The sequence below is a fragment of the Podarcis liolepis genome (assembly GCF_965112155.1).
Source record: "Podarcis liolepis genome assembly, chromosome: 6".
NCBI lineage: Eukaryota > Metazoa > Chordata > Lepidosauria > Squamata > Lacertidae > Podarcis > Podarcis liolepis.
In genome coordinates, this window is record NC_139559.1 from 69,952,947 (window position 1) to 69,974,437 (window position 21,491).

The 21,491-nt window shown below is 44.1% G+C and overlaps 2 protein-coding genes across 3 annotated transcripts; both read right to left on the minus strand.

Annotated features, from left to right (window-relative positions):
• Positions 1-467: 467 nt before the first annotated feature.
• Positions 468-5,147, minus strand: LOC310710353 (UPF0690 protein C1orf52 homolog A). The gene is made up of 3 exons (XM_083511271.1): positions 4,526-5,147; positions 2,636-2,846; positions 468-1,043 (listed from the first exon to the last, which is right to left on the minus strand). Exons 1-3 carry the CDS (start codon positions 4,814-4,816, stop codon positions 964-966), a joined length of 582 nt encoding a protein of 193 aa, XP_083367397.1. The 5' UTR covers positions 4,817-5,147; the 3' UTR covers positions 468-963.
• Positions 5,148-6,854: 1,707 nt separating this feature from the next.
• BCL10 (BCL10 immune signaling adaptor) lies at positions 6,855-14,694 on the minus strand. Of its 2 annotated transcripts, none has more exons than XM_083511263.1 (4): positions 14,356-14,694; positions 11,184-11,472; positions 9,368-10,553; positions 6,855-9,125 (listed from the first exon to the last, which is right to left on the minus strand). In XM_083511263.1, exons 1-3 carry the CDS (start codon positions 14,425-14,427, stop codon positions 10,195-10,197), a joined length of 720 nt encoding a protein of 239 aa, XP_083367389.1. In that variant the 5' UTR covers positions 14,428-14,694; the 3' UTR covers positions 6,855-9,125; positions 9,368-10,194. The 2 variants fall into 2 exon arrangements, with proteins under 2 accessions (XP_083367389.1, XP_083367390.1); XM_083511264.1 differs by having other exon boundaries at positions 14,368-14,615.
• Between the last annotated feature and the right edge of the window lie 6,797 nt (positions 14,695-21,491).

Sequence of the window (21,491 nt, forward strand, 5' to 3'; positions counted from 1 at the left end):
TAAAAAATGTTGTTGCTGCTGCTGCTGCAGAGATGCTTGATGGCTCTCAAAAGCTTGCAACACCATTTAAGGCAACTAGTTGGTTAAATTCAAAGAAAGCAAGGCGGGGCTAGACTTACAATTAGGCAGAGTGAGGCAACAGAGATAGCAAATGTCAGATATTTTGGAACACTGTGTGTTTGTCAAACATTCTGCTGTTTTCTTGCTTGCGTCCCAACAATGCCTTCTTGTAGACAAAGTCCTTTTCTGAGTCTGAGGAAGAAAAGTCAGATGGCACATCTATGGTGGTAAAAATGAAAAATGGCAAGAAAAGTACAACTCACCAGGGGGCAGGGGCATGGCGAAATCCCATTAAAAACATATACAAAGCTTTGTGTGACTCAACACAGATATTCTTGATTTATAGGAAATTATGGAGTTTTTTATTAAGCACATTTTTGTCAGTTTTGGAGTAAGGATACCAGATACACTTCCAAACATATAGTTTTATTTCAGTGACCTATTTACATATTTTACATACATTTCAAAATAGCATCACTATCACCACCACAATACATTGTTGAAAACTTCACCCCTTTAAAATGTCATTTCTTGATTTTAGAAACAAATATCTTCTACCCCAATGGTAGTTCAGTAAACAATTCTCACATTTTTTTCAGTTTCATGAATGAACAGAACACTCTGAAATTCCATAGCCCGCACAAATATTTACCACAATATTCTAAAAGGTTGTGTTTTCATTAAAAGGGTTCTAATTGAAACATTGTGGGTTTATAGACATGACATCTAAAACAATACCAATCAATGCATTCTATAATTTCCTGTATAATAATAGAGTCCATAAATGTGCTGTATGGTTGGCAATGCTTTTTGCTCCCTGGTCCAGTGGTGAAATCAAGGTTCAGTAGACGTTCTACGTGTTCAAGAACAACATTGTCAGCAGTCAAACTTTTGTTCAATTCATCACTGCTTCTTTTTTCTCATCTGCTCCTCAGGGTCTAGCTTGCGTTTCTTAAACGAAGCAGGTTCATCTTTTTCATCATCTTCAAATAAAAAAGTATTTATAAATGCAAATATATGCATAAGCTGGAGGTTTTTAAAGCCCCATTTACAAAAGCTTGGCTTCAATTCATCTGGCATAATGCGTTCAGTTCTTGGCAACACACTTTGGAAGAAGGATATAGAATGGTTCAGAAGGTGGCAACAAAAAATGATCAAGGGTATAGAAAAAAGTTCTATAAGGAAAGGTTGAATGAAGGAGTTGGATATTTTTAACCTGGAAAAAATTGAGGAGGGACTTGATATTCCTTGAAGTGTGTGTTTTCTGATTTAGCAGACTGTAGGATTACATCCAATAGGCTTAATTTACAGGAAAGTATATAGTTGAACATCAAGTGGTAATTAATGGTAAGAGCAGTTCAACAATTTTTAAAAACAAAGTGTTTGGTACAGGGAGGATTGTGCTGGCACATCTCTGTGGCCAGTAACGGTCTACAGTCTAGTAGTTTCTACTTGTGAGCATCACCAAATAAGCATGGGGTAGAATGGAGGCATATTTTTATATATTAAACATTCTAGTCAAAGCTTGCATCTTTAATAGGAATAGCAGTCAAACCAAAAGGACACACGGAAACAAGGGTCCAAAAGAAATCTAAAATAGCAAGTTAAACCATTTATTAGAAGCAGCAATATCCTCCAGTGATTTAAGCGATGAAAAACTCAGAGTTAGTATCAGAATATTCAGGGATTGTCCTGAGGAAGAAACTACTTAAAATACCTCAGAACATGACACACACCTTCATTATCAAAACAGAAACTCCCGCGCATCAGTAAAAGCCAACAGACAAAAGTGGCTTTGAACGTTAGGAAAGCGAAGGAGGAAGAAAAGAAATAGATATTATACAGTGGTACCTTGGGTTAAGAACTTAATTCGTTCTGGAGGTCCATTCTTAACCTGAAATTGTTCTTAACCTGAAGCACCACTTTAGCTAATGGGGCCTCCCACTGCTGCTGTGCCACTGCTGCGAGATTTCTGTTCTCATCCTGAAGCAAAGTTCTTAACACGAGGTACTATTTCTGGGTGAGTGGAGTCTATAACCTGAAGCGTCTGTAACCTGAAGCATATGTAACCCGAGGTACCACTGTAGTCTGAAAATACAGGAAGATACAGCCTTGCTGATGCTAAGCAAGTCTGGATCTGATGCCTTGTGACTACCTGGAAACCACATGTATGCCATCTTGGATTCCATGATAATAGAAGAAAAGTTGGACATAAACATAATGAAAATGAATGTCTTCCACTCTCCCACCCTGTTATTTCCTGCACTATTCAATCCCCATCTTGAGGGGAAGATGCGAAGATTCTGTTATAGGTAAGCATGCAAAAACAGGAAGTGCCTTGTACTTCCTGTGCCCCCGCGTTCCATGACAAACAACCCAAACTACCTTCAGGTGTAAAATTGTAACAGCAAAACTATGCTGCTTTTATTATTACATCGCTGAAAAAGCCACGGGATGTATTGCTGGCTAAAAGTATGCCTGGATTCAAAACTACACTATACAAATTGGCATTGATGGAAGTATCTAACTGGCACGGGGGAGATTTAAATCAAATTATTTTTATACAAAGGGTTACCTGATTCTACGTGCTCTTGCTCCTCTTCTGCTGGTAAGAAGTTAACTTTGTTTGGATTCCTTGGAGCATCATCACCATTATCTTCATACATATTGGACCATTTGATTGCCATATCGAGCTCAGGAGGTGGCGGCGGCTTTGTTTCTTTGACACTATAAGTTTCAGGGGGCGGAACAGCATGTGTCGTCCATGCCTTGAACTCCTTCGGAGGCTGTTTGGGTAAACACATTGGGTTAAAATACTGTGCTGTCAGAAGACCAAGTGCAGGGACTACGTATCTTGTAATACATTTTAAAGGCATAGGTGCAATCAGGGCACAAGTTGTTTTGCTCTCGTATCTGAAAATATACCCAACATCTAATGAATGAGCAGTATCACTGATGAATGAATAAAGCAGCAACATAGTATCATCAATGCCAAAGCCATTTAGAAATCAAAATGGTTTAAGCAAATAAGCCAAGCCACTCATTACAAGGATAAATGGAGGAGGAATACAAAACAAGTAACCCTGATCTAGGAGAAATACTCCATCTTCATCCCAAATAGGATAAATAAGTTCCATATTTTGGATACAAACAAGAAAGCAAACCCCACTGACCAAGGAGTTCCGTATCTTTAATGCTAGGCTTTAAAGCAGCCTCTGGCTCTAGGGAAGGATTGGGGACCTGAAGCTCTCCAGATGTTTTTCGGTGTCAACTCCAACCAGCTCCAGACACCATGGCTAATAGTCAGGGATGATGGGAGCTGGAGTCCAATGTATCTGGAGGTCCACAGAATCCTCATCCCTTCCCCTAGAAGGATGGAAGGACCAACACAGGATTTTCATTAAAAAAACTAATTATTTTTATAATTATAAAAAATTTAAATATTTAACACCGAGAAGTTGTAAAGAGACAAGTGCTGCTGGGGCAATTGTTGTTGCCCTATGGCTGGACCTTCAATGAGAGCCCTTTCTGTTCCCAGACAAACAGTCAATACCAGAATATTTAGATCTGTGGTTCCCAACATGTGGCACACGCCCCACAGGGGGGCAATTTGATTTTAAAGGGGGGCAATTTGAGAATTAGTTAAACCAAGTTAATGTCCTTTTAGGCTTCCTCCACATGACTAGGAGTTCACTTTTTGAATAATAAGAATTATCGTATATGTCACAGGATTTTAGAGATGCCTAGGTGGGGAACGACCAAAAAAAGGTTGGGAACCACTGATCTAGATACTATTTTAATGTGTAGCCATCAATTATGCATAGCCATCGATTATAATGTAATTAACATCACACACAACTTTTCAGCGTTCCATATGCACCTGAAACTCAGGATAACAGATCCAATGAAGCAAACCAACACTCAAGATAGATTTGTGTGTGTACATGTGTGTATATGCTCAAGGTGGGGCCTAAAAGTCTCAAATACCCTCTCCAGCCAGGGTCTCCAATAGCCCTAAACCAACCTTTTTAGGCCACAAGCCTCCCTAATAAAATAAATTTAGGACACAAGAAACACAAGTATAGACTGCCAGGGGCACCAGCAGCCGGAAAAGCTACAGGCCCCGGCAGTGAGGCACACATAGGAGCCAACTCCTAGGGGCCAAAGTCCCTTCAGCCATCCCAATAAAATATGTGACCCCCCTCGCAAGTTGCCATTCAAATAGTGTGCGTGTATGCAGTGTTGTGGTCGGTTATGGGGGAGCTTACCTGTCCCCCCAAACATTTTATTTACCCCTGGATGCACATCATGCGTGTATCTCTCCCTTATACAACTCCGCCCTTTAGGAATATATGATGTTAGGTCTTCCCAGCGTGGTCCTCCCCTCGTCGCCCGGCTCTTGCTGCTGCAGGAGAGCGACCCCCAGCCCTCCCCTCCGCAGCCCCCCCGCTTCTTCCCCACCCACCTCCTCGGGAGCTCGCAGGACCCGGCTCTCCCAGTCGATCTCCTTGTGCAGCGGGTTATAGAGGAAGGCCGGCCGGTGGACGCTGCGGAACAGCTCGTCGGGCCCGGGCAAGCGCGGCCTGCCCTCGGGGCTCCCCCTGGGCTGAGGAGGCGGCCCTTTGGCCTCCCCGCCGCGGCCCGAGCCGGGCCCTTCGTCGCCTTCCGAGTCCGAGCCCGCGCTGTCCGAGCTGTCGTCGCTGGCCCCGTAAGCGGCGAAAAAGCCCAGCGGGTCCTTCCCTTCCGCAGCTGCCATGGCGGGGGACCGGTGCGGCAGAAACACCCGCCCGCGGAAACGGAGGCGCGAGGAGAGGGAGGTTCCGGGGAAGGGGGGGGGGACCAAAACACCACCCTCGCCCTCTCAGGCCTGGGGAAGGAAAGAGAGGGGGCGGCCGAACTCAAGCTGCCACCTCGGCTGGGAAAGAACTCTCCTCCTCTCTGCTGCTGCCCCACTTGGGGGAAATATACAGTATATATATCCAGTGTTAATATATCACTTGTGTTGAGGTCGATGGGGGCTCTCACGCGCAAGTGAACGTGTAAGGGATTGCAGACCCTCCAAGTGTTCCTATTTTCCAGGGGCATCGCTGATTTAGAGAAGCTGTCCCGGTTTCTGATTTGATCCACTTTTCCTTAGGATGGCCCTACCTTTACCTTGGAGAAATGTTGGAGGGGATGGAATAGAACTTCCCTATTGTCGTTGGAGAAATGTTGGAGGGTATGGAGTTTATGCGACCGCCAAGCGGTCTGAAGGCAATCCTGTATAGGGAAGTTGTTTTTTTTAATGTTTTTATATCTGTTGGAAGCTGCCCAGAGTAGCTGGGGCAACCCAGTCAGATGTGTGGGGCATAAATAGTAAAATTATCATTATGGAATGGAATGTCCCTATTTTCATTGGAGAAATGTTGGAGGGTATGGGATTGTAGTCTAGGGAGTTGCATCCACACATTTAAAGCACATGGGCCCCCCTCCCCTAAATCCTGGGAACTTTAGTTTGTTAAAGGCTCTAGAAATTGTTGCTGAGTGTGGAGTAAAATAGAGTTCCCAGGATTCTTTGGTGGCCAGGAACCATGTGCTTTAAATGCCTCCTTTATGGGCTGATGTTAATATGTGTTGAATTATTTGAAGTCGTTCTACTGGGCAGTGAAGTTGAGGATGCAATGGAAGATAAAGTGGGTTGCTTTGCCTGTGACTGCTACACAATAGGCATGGTAACATGCTCAAAGGCATGTTCACTCACCTTTGCAACAGGTCTTGTCATGGGCATAGCCGGGGGGGGGGGAGTGGGGGCAGCTGCCCCCCCCCATCAATAAAAATCAGTAGCCAAGGTTCTGCCTCCTTAACAAAAGGCATGCCCCCCCCCCAATCTGCCTCTTTGGGCCAGGGGTCAGTAAACCTTTTCAGCAGGGGGCCGGTCCACTGTCCCTCAGACCTTGTGGGGGGCTGAACTATATCTTTGGGGGGGGGATGAATGAATTCCTATGCCCCACAAGTCTAGAGATGCATTTTAAATAAAAGAACACATTCTACTCATGTAAAAACACCAGACAGGTCCCACAAATAATCCAGAGAAGCATTTTAAATAAAAGGACACATTCTACTCATGTAAAAACATGCTGATTCCGGGACTGTCTGTGGGCCAGATTTAAAAGGCCATTGGGCCAGATTTAGAAGGTGATTGGGCCAGATCCAGCCCCCAGGCCTTAGTTTGCCTACCCATGATCTAGGCCCACTCCAAGATACAGGGCTTTCTTTGTGATGGGAGTCTCTCTGGACCACAGCAATGCCTCATCACCCCAGTCTGTATTAGTATAGCACCAAGTACCTGGCTGAGCAGAACTACACTCAGCCCAGCTCACAATGCTTTATAAACACACATGCCAACCAAGGATCACAATGCATGCATGTGATGAAATGGACTCTGGTCCACAACGGCTTGTGCTGTAATAAATTTGATGTATAAAATGCTACAAGACTTTGCTATTCTGTGTGCAACAGGATATAAAAGAGCACAGACCTGGTTACTCAAAATGCTGTAGTTAAAGGAAAAACTAAGCTTCAAAGAGCAGCACATTACTGGAGGCTTATAAACCCCTGTACTAGCTGTGTGGGTCCAAAGTTATCCCAAAGCCTCTCTTTTCCAGCAACCATCAACAGCTGAGATTTTACTCTGGTCACCTACAGCAGATCCAAGCTTTGGCAGCCATCCATTTTCCAAAGCAACCACACATTCAAACACTGGTATCTTCCACCCAAATATTTCTCACCTTATATTCCAACAGAGAAAGGCAGAGTATGGTCAAAACATTCTTTCATTTTAAAATTCATTCTTACATAATTGACTGCAAGGACAACAAAAGCCATTACAGGGAAGGAAGAAAATATTTTAACACTCACTGCCAAATTCATTGATGACCTATCCCAACAAGTATTCTGGTGCAAAATATATTTACAAACATATTAAATAACCTTAGAGTTCATGCCTTATGTAGCCATATAGCCTTACTTGGATATAAAGCTTTTGTTATTTTACACCCTTGCATCACCATAACAATCTGCTAGAATGCATTTGTTATGTCATTTGGCTAGCATCAACTGTGGTTTCTATAGTATTCATGAAAAGTTACAATGTTAGAAAGAATTGTGACCAAACCAATCTCAGCCCACTCCTAAGAGTAATGCCTTAGGCCAATAGTTACGGGTAGAATTAAGCAGAAACAAATTATCATATTAGAAGAAAAATATTCTGCCCAGAGCACCAAAACATTAAGAATTGTGTGAGACCAGGGTCTCTCTTCCAGCACTTTTTCCAACAGCAGGCAGCCAGATTCTTCCCAGAAGTCTACAAGCCAAGTATGAAAACAAGCCCATTGCAGTACACACACAAGCCTCTAATATGCAGAAAACACGGGTTCTGAACATGGATGTTCCTTTTCATTATCATGGCTAATGTATCAGGGCCTAGTGCTGTAAAGGAACCTGTTGAAGGCTACAATGATCCTCCAATTTGAAATGCCACAAAGATATAACCTGATCTAAATGTATTTTATTGTCAGGTGTCAACAACCCTTGAACAATGCTGCTCAGCAAAGCCATTAAGAACACAGCTGCCACTGAATAGAAAGCAAACTTAGCACATGTGAGGTGTACTTTAAAAAAGAACAACCCACCTAATGACAATTTATTAGAAATTAATGCTTCTCAGGTTGCTTGTTTCAAAAGTTTAACTCTACAAGAGAAATATTTTTGAACAGTTGAGTTTAGAGTTTCCAAACATTTTTTTCAGTTCAGCATTGTTTTATACTGGTTGTACCTTTCTTTTTTTTGGGGGGGGGGGGTAATACAGCAGTTGTGAACAGTCCGCAATTTACACAGTAGAACACATTATGGTCAGAAATAGTCACAGAAATAGTGGCAATTTCCACACAAATAAATTTTGGATTATAGGGGATCACATACTTGGGAGAGGAATAAACCCTAGTGCAATTTCAAAATCTAGAAAGCCATAAAGCTTTTCAGGGGAAAACATCACACAATATTAAATGTTCAGTTCACAGTTGTGTGAATACAAGGTTTTGTTTAACACAGCAACATCTAGAGTAGGTAATCAGATAAAAGAACTTAATGCCCTGTAAATCACCAGCATGGAAGTTTGAGTTCAGGCAAGCTACATGGCAAGCAAGTACTTAATACACTGCGACAGAACCACCACCAGATCAGTTTGTGCTTAAGATCTACTGTGTTCTGCAGACAGTGACCAGTGTAATTGACCCATTACCATCAGATCAAATGTTCTTAAAATATTTGCCTGTAATTCTAATACAGTGGGACTTACTTCTGAGTGAACATGCATAGGAGCAGGCTGTAAATTAGTGTAATTTATTGCACGTTTTAATCCAAGGGCTTGTGAAAGAAAGATGCAGGCACATTTCAATACGTTGGTATTTCTGAGACAACTTATTTTTGACTGGAAATAAAAAAGGCACTGCTTCCCTGAGGTTTAAAGTAGACATACAGTTACTACAGAAGACAGCAAAAGACACACTACATCCCTGATAATGCCCAGAGCGCAAATACTTTTTAAAGTGTATACATTTGGAATTTAAAAGAATATCATGTTCGTTTAGTTGTACGTTCGCAAATGTTGAGAAGTACGCATCTTTAGTAAAGCTAAGCAACAATAGTATTAGAACAGAAAAGAGGTTTAGAAAAAAATAGTATTAAGAGTAGAAAAGAGGTTTAGAAAAGTTAATAAAAAATGGCAAATCCTGGAAGTACACAGGAAAGTAAGGCCCCTCTTTACTGCCATCTTTCTTTTGCTGCATCTTTTCCCTGTTAGTTAGCAACAAAAAATCCCTTTAGTGGCTTGTAGCTAATTCATATTTGTGACAACCTGTTTCACTTTGAGAAAGTAATTAAGCTGTTAATTTTAGATATATATTCAGTATTGTAAAGGAGCCCAAGGCATATGTACTAAAACGAAGTAAAATGCCTAGAAAGTTAATGTTTTGATAGTGAATAAAAATGAATTTGATCCACCGTATTTTTCGCTCTATAAGACGCACCTACAGACCATAAGACGCACCTAGTTTTTGGAGGAGGAAAACAAGGAAAAAAAAATTCTGAATCCCAGAAACCAGAACAGCAAGAGGGATTGCTACGCAGCGAAAGCAGCGATCCCTCTTGCTGTTCTGGCTTCTGGGATAGCTGCGCAGCCTGCATTCGCTCCATAAGACGCACACACATTTCCCCTTACTTTTTAGGAGGGAAAAAGTGAGTCTTATAGAGCAAAAAATACAAAAAATACGGTAATTGCTTTTGAAGATCAGCGGCAATAGAGTATTACTCAGAAGATCATGTCTTACTCCAAAAGAAGGCACTTAACCCTACAGCCAGGAATTTGTTCATGTCACACAAAAACTGGACAAGGCAGGCACCCCATGATACATTACAAAACAATCGTATAAAGTACTTGGGTTGCAAACCAAAGAATACGTCTCCCTAGGTTCCGAGGCTTCTTTACTTCCTGTCAATAGTAACTAAGCAGAACTTACCAATGTAATGCCAACACCCGTGAGATGTAAGACTCACCACCCTCATTCATGACTACTATGTTCAACTCAAAACTTTCCTCGGTGCAAACTTCCCTCCTCATGACACTTCATCAGCACGAATTGGGAGAAAACTAGAAAGTTCTCAGGAATCAGCAAGCTCAAAAAATCACCAGATTAAATTTCTCTTACAATGCAGAAGAGGATCAAATTATGCTTTCTCGGTGTGAATTTTATGCAGACAGTGCATATAGAAAACAGTAGGAAAAACCTCCTTAAAATGTTCAATTGAGCATCATTTTGCCTATATTGTTTTTGAATAGAAAATACCATTTAAAAGCTTTTACACTGCCAAAAAAAAAAAAAAAAAAAAAGCAACCAATAAAAGCATACAAACAAACATTTGAAATATGAATTAGTGGGGGAAACAGTTCAGATTTTTTTTATAAAAAAAAACTTATAAGATGCAGTGAGCTGTCAAGCTATTTCTTGATCTATTGTGACTTTACAGTTAGACACTTTTTCCTCACCACCCAAAACTGTTCAAGGCATCCATCATGATAGTACTCAAGGAAAAATATCGCTACGGAAGAAGAGAGCGGGATCTTAAAGGCAGGAAAGGACTGTCACTCGAAGTCGTACATGTTTCCTCTTGTTCATTTTGCAATTGCGGCGGAAGAGGTGGGGCTCCAGAATCTCCAGGGCCGGGAAGCGTGGCTGAGAATACAGAGTTTTCTGTACTTCCAACCTCAGTAATCGGCAAATTCATTGAATGAAGAGAAGCGGCGGATACAAAAGCAGATGTACTAAACTCTTCTGGATGAAGGTAGGTGGTTTCTCTGTCTTTTTGTTTCTCAAAGAGATTAGATTCATTCGACTGTGATCTGGAGAGATTGTTCGATTGGTCATACCCTGAAGCCATGCAGTTGCTACAGTTCAAGCCTGTAATAAAGACATAAAATGTATCATTTGCATACAATTTACACAGTGTGGTGGTTTGTTTGTTTCTTTAAGTCTACAACACTACCTCTTGAGTCCATGCATGCAGTGTTACGAGTACTGGTTCTTATTTTTAAAAATTGGTGTTACGCTGACCACTTTCCAATCCTCAGGTATAGAGGCATGTAGTTGACCACTGTGAGAACAGGGTGCTGCAGTAGATGGGCCATTGGCCTGATACAGCAGGTTCTTAAGAGGTAAAATTAAAAGGCAGAAACCAATTACCAATATAATCCAATGCAACTACCCAGGCCAGACATAAAACACTCAAATAGAAACATTACATTAAGTTCTTCCACATATCCCCTTTCCAAAGGACACCCCCACCCTAATGCTATCACCTGACTTTGACCAAACTAATTCTGGTCAGTAGCTTGTGCCTTGGGTTTATTCATCTTAAGTACAAAAAGAGAACCAAAACCCACAGCTGACAACTGAAGTTTTACCTGGCATAAGTCCCCCAAAATCAGCGGAACACACTTTTGAGCAAACACGCACAGAAGCAGGTTGCATGAAAATTAATTTTTACAAAAACCTTTTGGAATAGATTCAAATGCATGTTATTCCATTTACCTTTGAGGCTTTCCAATTTTTCATTTTTTGCCTTCAAGACAGCATCGGTTATCTTTTCTAACAGGAAGGTCTGTGTTTTTTCCCATCTAATAGATTCTATTAGTGCATCCAGTCCTTTGGGATGTTCTGCTAAGTAATCCAGCAGCTTCCCAGCTTTCTTCCTACTTGAAGATCGACAAGAGATTTCTTCAGTGTCCTCTCTGCTGAGTATTTTTTTTGAACGTAGATAATCAAAGTGTCTTTCTGCAATAATTTTGTCACACAGATAGCGGCGCAATCGTTCCAAAACCTAGCAAGAAGAAATGACGAAGTTAGCAACAGATGAATTTTTCATATTGTATGTTGTGCTATGAATATATGTGTGGTAGTTCTTGGTGCACATTCAAATACTCATCCTAGCTTTCAAATTGTAACAGATTTCATTAATCGCTATCATTGACCAACACACACACACACACACACACACACACACACACCAGAAAGGAATCAGATGTTTCAAGTTAAGGTAAAGTACCTGTATGTTGACTACAGAAACAAAAAGGAAATTGCCAGCAAGAGGTTACCAAAGGTGTTTCAGCTATTTCTCGCTAGAGCTCCCCAATCAGCATGAAAGGGGAATTTTTTAGCCACCGAGAAGAGGTCTTCTCACCCTTTGTGCACACTGGAGCCAATCCAATTGAAAGGAGGAAAGTCAGCCTCTGAAGATTGGCTCTTAGGGTCACTCGGGTGAAGGTCTATGGAAATAAAACTGAGGTGTATACTCCAAAGCTTAGCATTTAGGAACACTGAAAACACAAAGTGCTTCAGCTTCAAGAGAATGGTGCTCAAATTCTGTTAAGTACAATGGAACTTGGAGGAAAGTCACTGTGAAATAAAATATTGCAGCACTCCAAATCATTTATTTGTATACATGCATAGAAAAAATTGTATCTAGCTGAAAAGCAACAAGTGGAGATCTGCATTGATGATTGCAATGCATCCCAAATTATTACTATATAATTACGTATATTATGGTGCAATCTAAGAAGACGAGCGGCTACAACATCATGAAGGGACCTGCACTTCCTAAATTTGTCATTACACTACTGCTGTGAACATAAACTGTTATTACCCTCTGGCCCAGCATAAAGTAATAACGTACTGAGAGGACTCTTAGTCCGCCTTCCCACTTTTATGTTTTTAGGCTTCTTCTTGTGAAGTGGGTGTATTCTTTGGTGGCGACGCTTCTTTTTAGGTGGGGGGGTGTGACTCGACTGTTGGTAGACATGGGAGTGGCTCTCTTTGGGACCTTCTCTGAGATGTTGGGCAGATTTGAGGGTAAACCATATACAGCACGGGTCTGCCCTTGTGGCTCGTTGGAAGTTGAAACTGCTCTACATGTACTATTACGTTGTCGTCTTTATGAGGATATACGTTTGACTTTTATTACACCTGTTTTGCAAAAGTCCAGGAAAGAATCAGAACTCTATAGTTTAAAACTACTGCTAGAGGATAAGAATCCCAAGACTACATTAAATGTAGCCAAATTCTGTGTGTTTGCAATCAATCACAGGAAGCAAGTGGTATCCCATAATGACCAAACCCCCAAATGTTAACTACAGGGAGCACGCTAATAATTAATTTTAATTTTTATATTTAAATCCTTGTTATACTCATATTGTCCTTTGTATTTCTGATATTTTTATGATCTGTGATATTGTGTTTGTTGATGCTGCTCTGTGACCGTATTAATAAATTCATTCATTCATTCCACACATAGTATGTGGACTTCATAGCAGGAAAAAATAGAACTAGCAAGAACTAATTTTATTGACTCATACATGTGTCAAGCTCAGAAACAAAAGAGGGGAATTCCTATAAACACTCCAAGAGAAACTCCTACGTAGAAATTTACAAACGGGGGCAGAATGCATGCGATTTAGTGGACCTTCCTTCCTCCTTTTTAATGTTCTTCTAGGACAAGAAAGGGCACTCACCCAGAGACTTTTCTGCAATTCAGAGAACCTCCCCTGCCCCCCAACAGTGGCATTCCTGTGAGAACATGCCTCACTGCTAGGAACTGCGATTGACATGACTCACAGCTCTCACCTAGTACAGTATATTTTACGTTCTAATACAGCCCTTCCAATGCAGGTTGAGCAGTGGGGTGGGTGCACAGAAGCAACCAACTCAAAGGGGCTGGGGTCTCTTTGCCCCTCCCCCAATAAAATATTTAAGGGGGCCAGCCCCCCTCAAGTTGATGGACATGGCCATTCAAGCAGTGTGTGAGCACCACATCATGCGATCCATTGTGTGGGGGCGAGGCTTACCTGGCTCCCCCCACCTAATATTTTATTCAAGTCGGCACCCCTCGGTGGGTGGTGCACTGGGGACCAAGCGTAGAAGGGGTGGCGGTGGTGAAAGGAACACAGAAACCTCCATTATGCTTATTATTATTATCAACTGAATTTATATACCACCCTATACCCAGAGGGCTCAGGGGCAGGTGGTTAACAGAATAAAATACAAAATCGCAAAAGACACAATCAAAATAAAAACAACCCAATAACTACCCCACCCAAAAAAACCCACATTTTAAAAGGGCATATGATCTTCACACCATTACCCCAGGACAATATCCATCTTACAAGGCAGAGCCAGGATCTTATCCAGGACACCCGCAGGTATGCATTTCCTCCTTCTCACCCTCTTGCTACAGAGCATGGGGTTTTTGCTGGGAGTAGTGGGGCGGGGGGCAGACTTTAGTTAGTGGGGGTGGGGCAGGCCCTCCATGTTAAGTATTTTTATTTATTTTTATTGATCTGGTGGCGGGGGGGGGGGGGGGGGGACGGCAGCTACTACGCCCATCCTACAGAGGCAGGAAAAGGCATCTCCCCTTTTCCAGGAGAGAAACAAACAAACAAAAAGGCGGGAATCTTGGCACAGAGGAGCCTTAAACAAACCAGCGCTTTTTGCTTTTAAAGAACACGGCAGCCTCGGCATTCACTGCCTTATAAACAAGCACCCGGCCACACGCCACCTCCCCAAAAGCTTTACCCCTCCCCACCGCTCTCCCCATTCCCCACGACACGCTTTTCCATTCACACGATACGAATACCCCCCCCCCGCTTTCCCTCCCTCCCCGCGTGTCTGGAGGGGCAGAGGCTCCTCTCCCCGTTCTCGCGGTCCTTACTTCCTTCTTCACCTCCGCCATTTCGTCGTCGGTAAGCGGCCGCCCGGCAGCCGGGAGCCCAGAGTCGGCCATGGCGGAAACGGCTTCGGAGGGCGACGGTGAGAGGGCGAGAGAGGGAAGGGAAGAAAGGAAGGGAGGGAGGAGGGAAAGAGAAGGGAGCCGCTGCCCCCCTCTTCCTCAGCGGCCCTTCAAGCCCGACTCCCCCGGGGAGATGCCGAAGCTTCCGGCGCCGGGGTGAGAAGCCCCGCCCACCTCTCTCGAGGCCACGCCCACTCTCCGCCGGCCGTGGCGAGAGACCGCACGCAAGGCTTACCGCTGGCGCAGGCGCGCGCGCGCCCTTCCGGGCACTGCTACCTCCCTGCCAAATCGCAGGATCATACCATTCGAAGGGACCGCCGGGGGCCATCCAAGTCCAACCCCCTGCAAATGCAGGGATCCTTTTGCCCGGCGTAGGGTTCGAGCCCATAACGCTGAGATAAAAGAGGCAACTCGCTCTACCAACTGAGCTCTTAATCTTATCTATCTAGGCAACTGCCCCCCCTCCAAAAAAGTAAATCAATAAAAAAATAATTAGCTGATGTTCCGCGCCCTAATAAAAATCGTGGCAGCGCTCTTTAACTATTGCTAATCGTTTCTGCTTGGTTTTTTAGTGCTTATTTTGGCTGCGTTATTAATATTATTATTCTTTCTATATTTATCTACATCTCGCTTTTCTCACAAAACCAGGAATGTTCTGTTTTACAATTTAGAATACTCATTTAAACATCCTTAAAATACCAGTGACTTCCCTTCCTCTTTCCATGGTTCATTTGGCGTATCATAAATCCCTGCATATTTTACGCAAACTAAGCCATTCAGTATTCCATTATTACATCCATCAAAACTTATTTACACTGTTGAATTTATCTTAATGCTGCCAACGTTTTCAAGTGTACACAATTCCCGCCGCCCCAGTCAGATCCAGGATTCAAAGTGGCTCAAAACTAATCTAGAGATAGAACACATATAGCTTAAAACATATAAGGTTGTGGTTAACCATTGTTAACTAAAAAAATGTAAAAATCAAATAAAAATCATTTGTTCATTTATTCGCCATTAGTTTATATCTACATCAAGCTTCCTCAACTTCCAGATGTTTTTGGCCTACAACTCCCATGATCCCTAGCTAGCTGGACCAATGGTCAGGGATGATGGGAATTGTAGTCTCAAAACATCTGGAGGGCCGAGGTTGAGGAAGCCTAATCTACATCCATAGACTTGCACAGTACAGTCATGGATCTGCTGCTTCATGGCACAAAAACGTGAACCCAAGGCATAAATCCCTAAGAATTTGTGTTTGATACACACACCCTCTGCATCAAACCGCATAATATACATGGATGCAGATGTGCTCTGTGATTTGATGGTGGTTTGCCGGAATCACGTATAAAAATTCGGAGGATGCGTGAGGATCTGTCCTTAAGCTCCATACTGGTTCCATAGTGTTATTTTTACTGTACAGTCCGAGGACACGGGTGTAACCTTTTTCTTCACCCAGGTTTGGGGAGATGCCAGGAGAAAATCCCAAGTATTCCGTGAGGATCCACACCCTGTAATCATGTTTTTGCACTATGACGGTGCCAGGAACCAGTGCCACACCTGTGATTTTCCCAGTCTAGTCTATGGATATGGAAACGATCTCTAATTTTATAGTGGTTTTGCTGGGAATCTGTACAAAATCATGCAAATTCTTTGGGATGCATGTCTTAGATTTGTGTATTTGGGTGCAGTGAATCTCCGTAGTGGCACCCGCCCTGTGGAACACCCTCCCACCAGATGTCGAAGAGAAAAACAACTACCAGACTTTTGGAAGACATCTGAAGGCAGCCCTGTTTAGGGAAGCTTTTAATGTTTAATAGACTATTGTATTTTAATATTCTGTTGGAAGCCACCGAGAGTGGCTGGGGAAACCCAGGCAGATGTGCGGGGTATAAATAAATTATTATTATTATTATTATTATTATTATTATTATTATTATTATTATTATTATTATTATTCCTGTGCAGTCCACAGGTACAAGCATGAACTATAATCTGAAGGTAATTTTAATAGGATCCCTTGTAAAAAAATCTTTAAGAATTGTACTGTACGTACTTCATTCCACCTGAGACAGCAAATCTCACAGACAACTCTCATTCCTCTGGCAGCAAATATACAACAATAAATTAAATAATGAATTAAACAGCTAACCTTTTGTGACACCATCACACTATAAGCTTCTTATGGTGGATCTAGCCAGGCCCTGAAGCCATTTTTAAGAAAGACATGTTTTTTAGTTTCGTCTTTGTTTCTTTTCTCCCTTTTTTACAGTCACATTCTATCATTCTATCAAAGTAATCACTTGTGAAAAGACCCTTTAAATAGATGTTCGTTTTAGCTAGCTAATGTTAACAGATATGGGAAACACAGAACTACCTGAGGAAACTATTGTGGGATTTCCCTTTGTATGCCTACTTGCAAGGCCTTAATCCTGTATACATTTAAGTCAGTTAGACTTGCTTTTGTGTAATCATGTGAGTAGGATTTCACTGGTAATAATACTTTCTTCACTATAGTCTGAGGCTAGCAGTAATAATATAATATTGTCATATAGTGGTACCTCGGGTTACATACGCTTCAGGTTACAGACGCTTCAGGCTACAGACTCCACTAACCCAGAAATAGTGCTTCAGGTTAAGAACTTTGCTTCAGGATGAGAACAGAAATCGTGCTCCGGCGGCACGGCAGGCAGCAGTGGGAGGCCCCATTAGCTAAAGTGGTGCTTCAGGTTAAGAACAGTTTCAGCTTAAGTACGGACCTCCGGAACGAATTAAGTTCTTAACCTGAGGTACTACTGTATTACAGTGAGTGAAAAAAATATTTGATCCCCTGCTAAATTTGCCCGTTTGCCCCCTGACGAAGAAATGACCAGTCCATAATTTTAATGGTAGGTTTACTGTAGCTGTGAGAGACAGAATAACAACAGGAAAAACCCCAGAAACCATTTTTTTTAGTAGATGGTGGAGACTGTTATTTCCACAAAAGTAAAACATGTTTTCGATAATGTCAACCTTCCTTCAAAATACTGACTGTTATACTAAACTATGGGAGATACAATGCTGAAGCAAATTTGCGGCAGTGCTATTTATTGAGTTCCCACTAGAGGTCTCTGCTGTTTAACACTTTCACCCCAACAAATCTCTCCCTCCCCCCAATCATTTCCAGCATTACTTTAAATTCTTATAATTTATAGCTACTAGATTGAAATTTCCACCTACATTGTAGAGAAACGGGATAGAAGTGTATGGAGAAAGTGGCTAGAGAAGTTTCTCTCTCTCCTAGCACTGGAACTCGTGGACCTCATGGGTTCAAGTCCCACGTTGGGCAAAAGATTCCTGCATTGCAGGAGATCGGACTAGATGACCCTAGTGTCCTTTCCAACTCTATAATTCTATGAATTCATGGCACAAAAACAAGGCTTGGGGTAGGAGACAATGCTGAAAGAGATATCCTCTCAAGTCATCGTGTTCATGATTTGATGCAATTGTGTGCATACTTGTGTTGTGTACGTCTGTGTTGAGTAAGGAACTAGGAACCAGGAACCACGTTCAGTCTTGTAACACACAGCCCCCCTGCCCCCTCCTTTGATACCATATCTGAAAAACTCTCTCTCCGTGTAAGCTGTCGCTTGATGAAATCAGTTTTCCTTATCAGGAAGAGGAAGATTTCTCTCTCTTCCTTCTGAAGGAGCTCTGAAAGAAGATCGCTCAGAATGATTGCTGTATCCAGGTCATCTACATGTGACGTTCATAGCTCTTGACTCTTTAGCGCTCTTCCCAGCTCTCTCTGCTGTGCAGGTAGTGGTTTTATTACCACCCCGTTCCTCTTGCCGTCGCATGATTAATCCTTGACAATCTGAACTTCTGTTGGCTTGCAATCATCAAAGGTTACCTTGAAATAGGTGGCAGACTTTTAAGGAAAAAACACAGCGTGCATGCAAATGTCTTCCTAAATGCATGTAACATTTATTACCTTTTACTGTTCTGCCAGAGATGTTTTCTTGGAAATGTGGCAACAGCATTCATCCCTGCTTTTGCCATGGCTGTTGTCTGTTTCCTTCCACATTTAACTTGGCTTCTGCATCATGAAATGGACCTTCTGTTTTTTATTTACTCCCTAATGCAAAACTCATCTTTCCGCAAGGGGACTGTCTTCAGGCTTATGCTTTTCCACGGGCCAAGATGGGAATTTGCAGAAAGTAATTTTGCAATCTTTTACCTCTCACCTTTTACCTTCTTCTATTCAATGTTATAGCAAACCCAGTAGAAGCCTCCTTGGCATAAGACTGCTTCATATGTTCTTATCAGCGGAAGAATGATACCCCACAGGTTGAGCCTGCCTAGATCAATCTCATCGATCAGACCACATTGTGGCAGAGAACAGCTGCCATGCGAAAAAATGCTTGCAGGACACCTCTCTCCAGGAAAGCCAAACCCATGTATTACTGCAGAAGGTAGGCCAGGATCTCTGGTCAGTTGGGGTACAATTTTGTTCCCTCCTTGAAATACCATTCTGAAATTGAGCAAAAAACCCTGCATATTGGATGGCAAGGGAACACAGCAATATACCAGTCCCCAACTGAAATCACCAATCTCCAAGTGTTTTTAGTTGTTGTCAGGGGTTTAGGAGCAGAAGCACGGGCAAGGGAGGAAACAGAGAGCGAAGGGGAGGAGGCAGAAGAAAAGATGAGTGACGACGACGACCCGAGATCTCCTAGTCTTTCCAGTGAATCAGAGGATTCACAGAAAGGAGCACCAGTGGCGAGGGCAAGGGGGGAGTCTAGGGGGGCACCCCAGGAAGACAGAGCCAGAGAGGACTCAGGGGGGAGCAGCTGGAAATCGGGACCAGCGTCACCGCCAGGAAGCAGGGAAGAGGAAGGGAGCCAGGGGGGAAGCGCTGGCAGCTCACCACAGGAGGGAGGACATGAGTCAGGAGTGGCCACACCTCCACAGGAGGGAGGACATGAGTCGGGGATGGCCACACCTCCATCGGGGAGCGAAGAAACGGTTGAGAGGAAAGTGGAAGGTTGGGCGCGCGCGCCAAGTTCAAATGCAGAGGAAGGCGGCGCAGTAAGCAGCCCCGAAAGAGAGCCAGGTCCTAAAGCCCGGCGCAAGGAGGCAGGAGGGTCTGGGTCAGCGTCAGAAGAATCCCGGAAGGAAGAAGCCCCGGGGGGTAGAGGGACCCAGAGGAGGACAGTCAGGAGGAAAAGGTGGAGCAAGGCTAGGATATTAAGTTGGTGCACACAGGGCGGAGACTCAGACGGAGCTTCGCCGACCTAGCTACTAGGCGTAGAGTTGCGCGCAGCAGCGTGAGAATGGAAACTGTAATTCAATAAAGACTTTTACTTAATGACCGCTGGCTAGCGTGATCCTCTGTGAGCTAGGATCTTCAAGCAGCTCTGACAGTAAGCTCCGTCTCCTCTTGTGGGCATCTACAGCCTCGAGGAGGGGAGAGACACAGGTGCCTACTAGCAAGCTCACGAACGGCAGACGACATGACGGCTGAGCAGCAGATAGAGGAACTCAGAAACGCGGTGGCACAACTGAACGCCGAGGCTCTAGCATCCAGGAAGAGGGAGGAGGAAGCAGCCGCAGCCTGCAGGGATCTCCAGGTCAGGTTAGACGTGCTGACAAAGCAGACACCCCGGCAGGAGGGCATTGGGTTGGCGAGACGGACAGGCGGGCTGGTCTCTCACTTCGATGGGAACCTGCAACAGTATCCCAACTTTAGAGCCGACGTACTGTGCGCACTGCAACTGCTGCATAAAGACTTTAGAAATGAACAAGAGAGAGTGGGGTTCATCATGTCCCATCTGCATGGGGATGCGAGAGCATGGCTACGCAATTTATGGAGAGATAAGGATCCGGCGCTACAGAATGCAGATGCCTTTATTAAAGCAATGGATGGGTGTTTTTTATCAAGTATTGACGTGGATCTTGCACGGAAGGAGGTGCATGGGCTGAGACAAGGGAGGGCCAGCGTCAGGCAGTACCATGCCCGCTTTTTCGCCTTGGTCAGTGCCCTGGAATGGGACAGAGATTCGGCTCCTGTAAGAGACCTCTTTTGGGAGGGGCTGCATAACTCGATTAAAGATGAGATCGCCAGGGGGGAGAGACCCCGAACCACCCAGGAGGTCGTTCAGAGGGCACTGGCAGTGGGGGTGAGGCTGGAAGGACGTCCGTGGAACAGGGACGAAGGGCGTGGAGGGCGCGAACCAGCCGGGGGCCCCTCTTTCTTTCCCAGGGAAGCAGCGCGGGCGCAATCCACGCCTCCGCCAGGAGGAGGAGCCGAACCTATGGAGGTGGGAGGTGCAAGGGCTCAGTCAGCAACCAGAGCCCTAGCACCAGCAGCAGTGAAAGCGAAGCCTCCTAGAGGGAACAGGAAGTGTTACGTCTGTGAGGAGCCAGGGCATATGGCGAAAGAGTGTCCCCAGAGGCCCCACAAGCTCACTGCAGCCTCAGCAATGGTGACTGCAGCAACACAGCAAGGAGGACCACAGCAGGGAAACGAGGCTGTCTGGCTGGAGGAAGAGGCACTGGGGCCCAGCCAGACGTGTTAGTGACGCAGTCCCCAGCGATTTTACAGCCCGTGAACCCCCTCCCGCCCAAACCAGTAGTGAGGCTCACAGCGTCTCTCCAACTGCCCAATGGAATCACCATGGACGTGCCAATCACCATTGACTCAGGCAGCAATGCGGACTTTATAGGGCAGGACTTTGTCGACAGGCACGCTGTGCAGTTGCTGCCGGCCACACTGCCCCTGCAGGTTGTCACGGTGGATGGCAGGGAGCTGCTCGGGGGGCAAGTGGTGAAGCAGACGCCACCAATGGTGATGCGACTTGGGAATCACAGAGAAATCATCAGCTTCAACGTCACTCGACTATCTGACACGCCCATTGTATTGGGCATGAGTTGGCTGGACAAGCACAGCCCAGCGATGGCTTGGTACCAGAGGCAGCTGACCTTCGGCTCTTCCTTTTGTGCTGAACACTGCATCGTGCCCAGGCAGGAAGGAGAGGAAGAGGAGTCACAGCTGCTGCTAGGCACGCTGCAAGCGA

Coding starts and splice junctions, on each gene's coding strand:
- BCL10 (XM_083511263.1), bottom strand. CDS start 14,427: ATGGCCGACTCTGGGCTCCCGGCTGCCGGGCGGCCGCTTACCGACGAC. Junction 11,473..14,355: donor TGGCGGAGGTGAAGAAGGAA/GTAAGGACCGCG, acceptor TCTTCTTGCTAG/GTTTTGGAACGATTGCGCCG. Junction 10,554..11,183: donor AAAATTGGAAAGCCTCAAAG/GTAAATGGAATA, acceptor TCTTTATTACAG/GCTTGAACTGTAGCAACTGC.
- LOC310710353 (XM_083511271.1), bottom strand. CDS start 4,816: ATGGCAGCTGCGGAAGGGAAGGACCCGCTGGGCTTTTTCGCCGCTTAC. Junction 2,847..4,525: donor TCCTGCGAGCTCCCGAGGAG/GTGGGTGGGGAA, acceptor TTACCCAAACAG/CCTCCGAAGGAGTTCAAGGC. Junction 1,044..2,635: donor GCAAGAGCACGTAGAATCAG/GTAACCCTTTGT, acceptor TTTTATTTGAAG/ATGATGAAAAAGATGAACCT.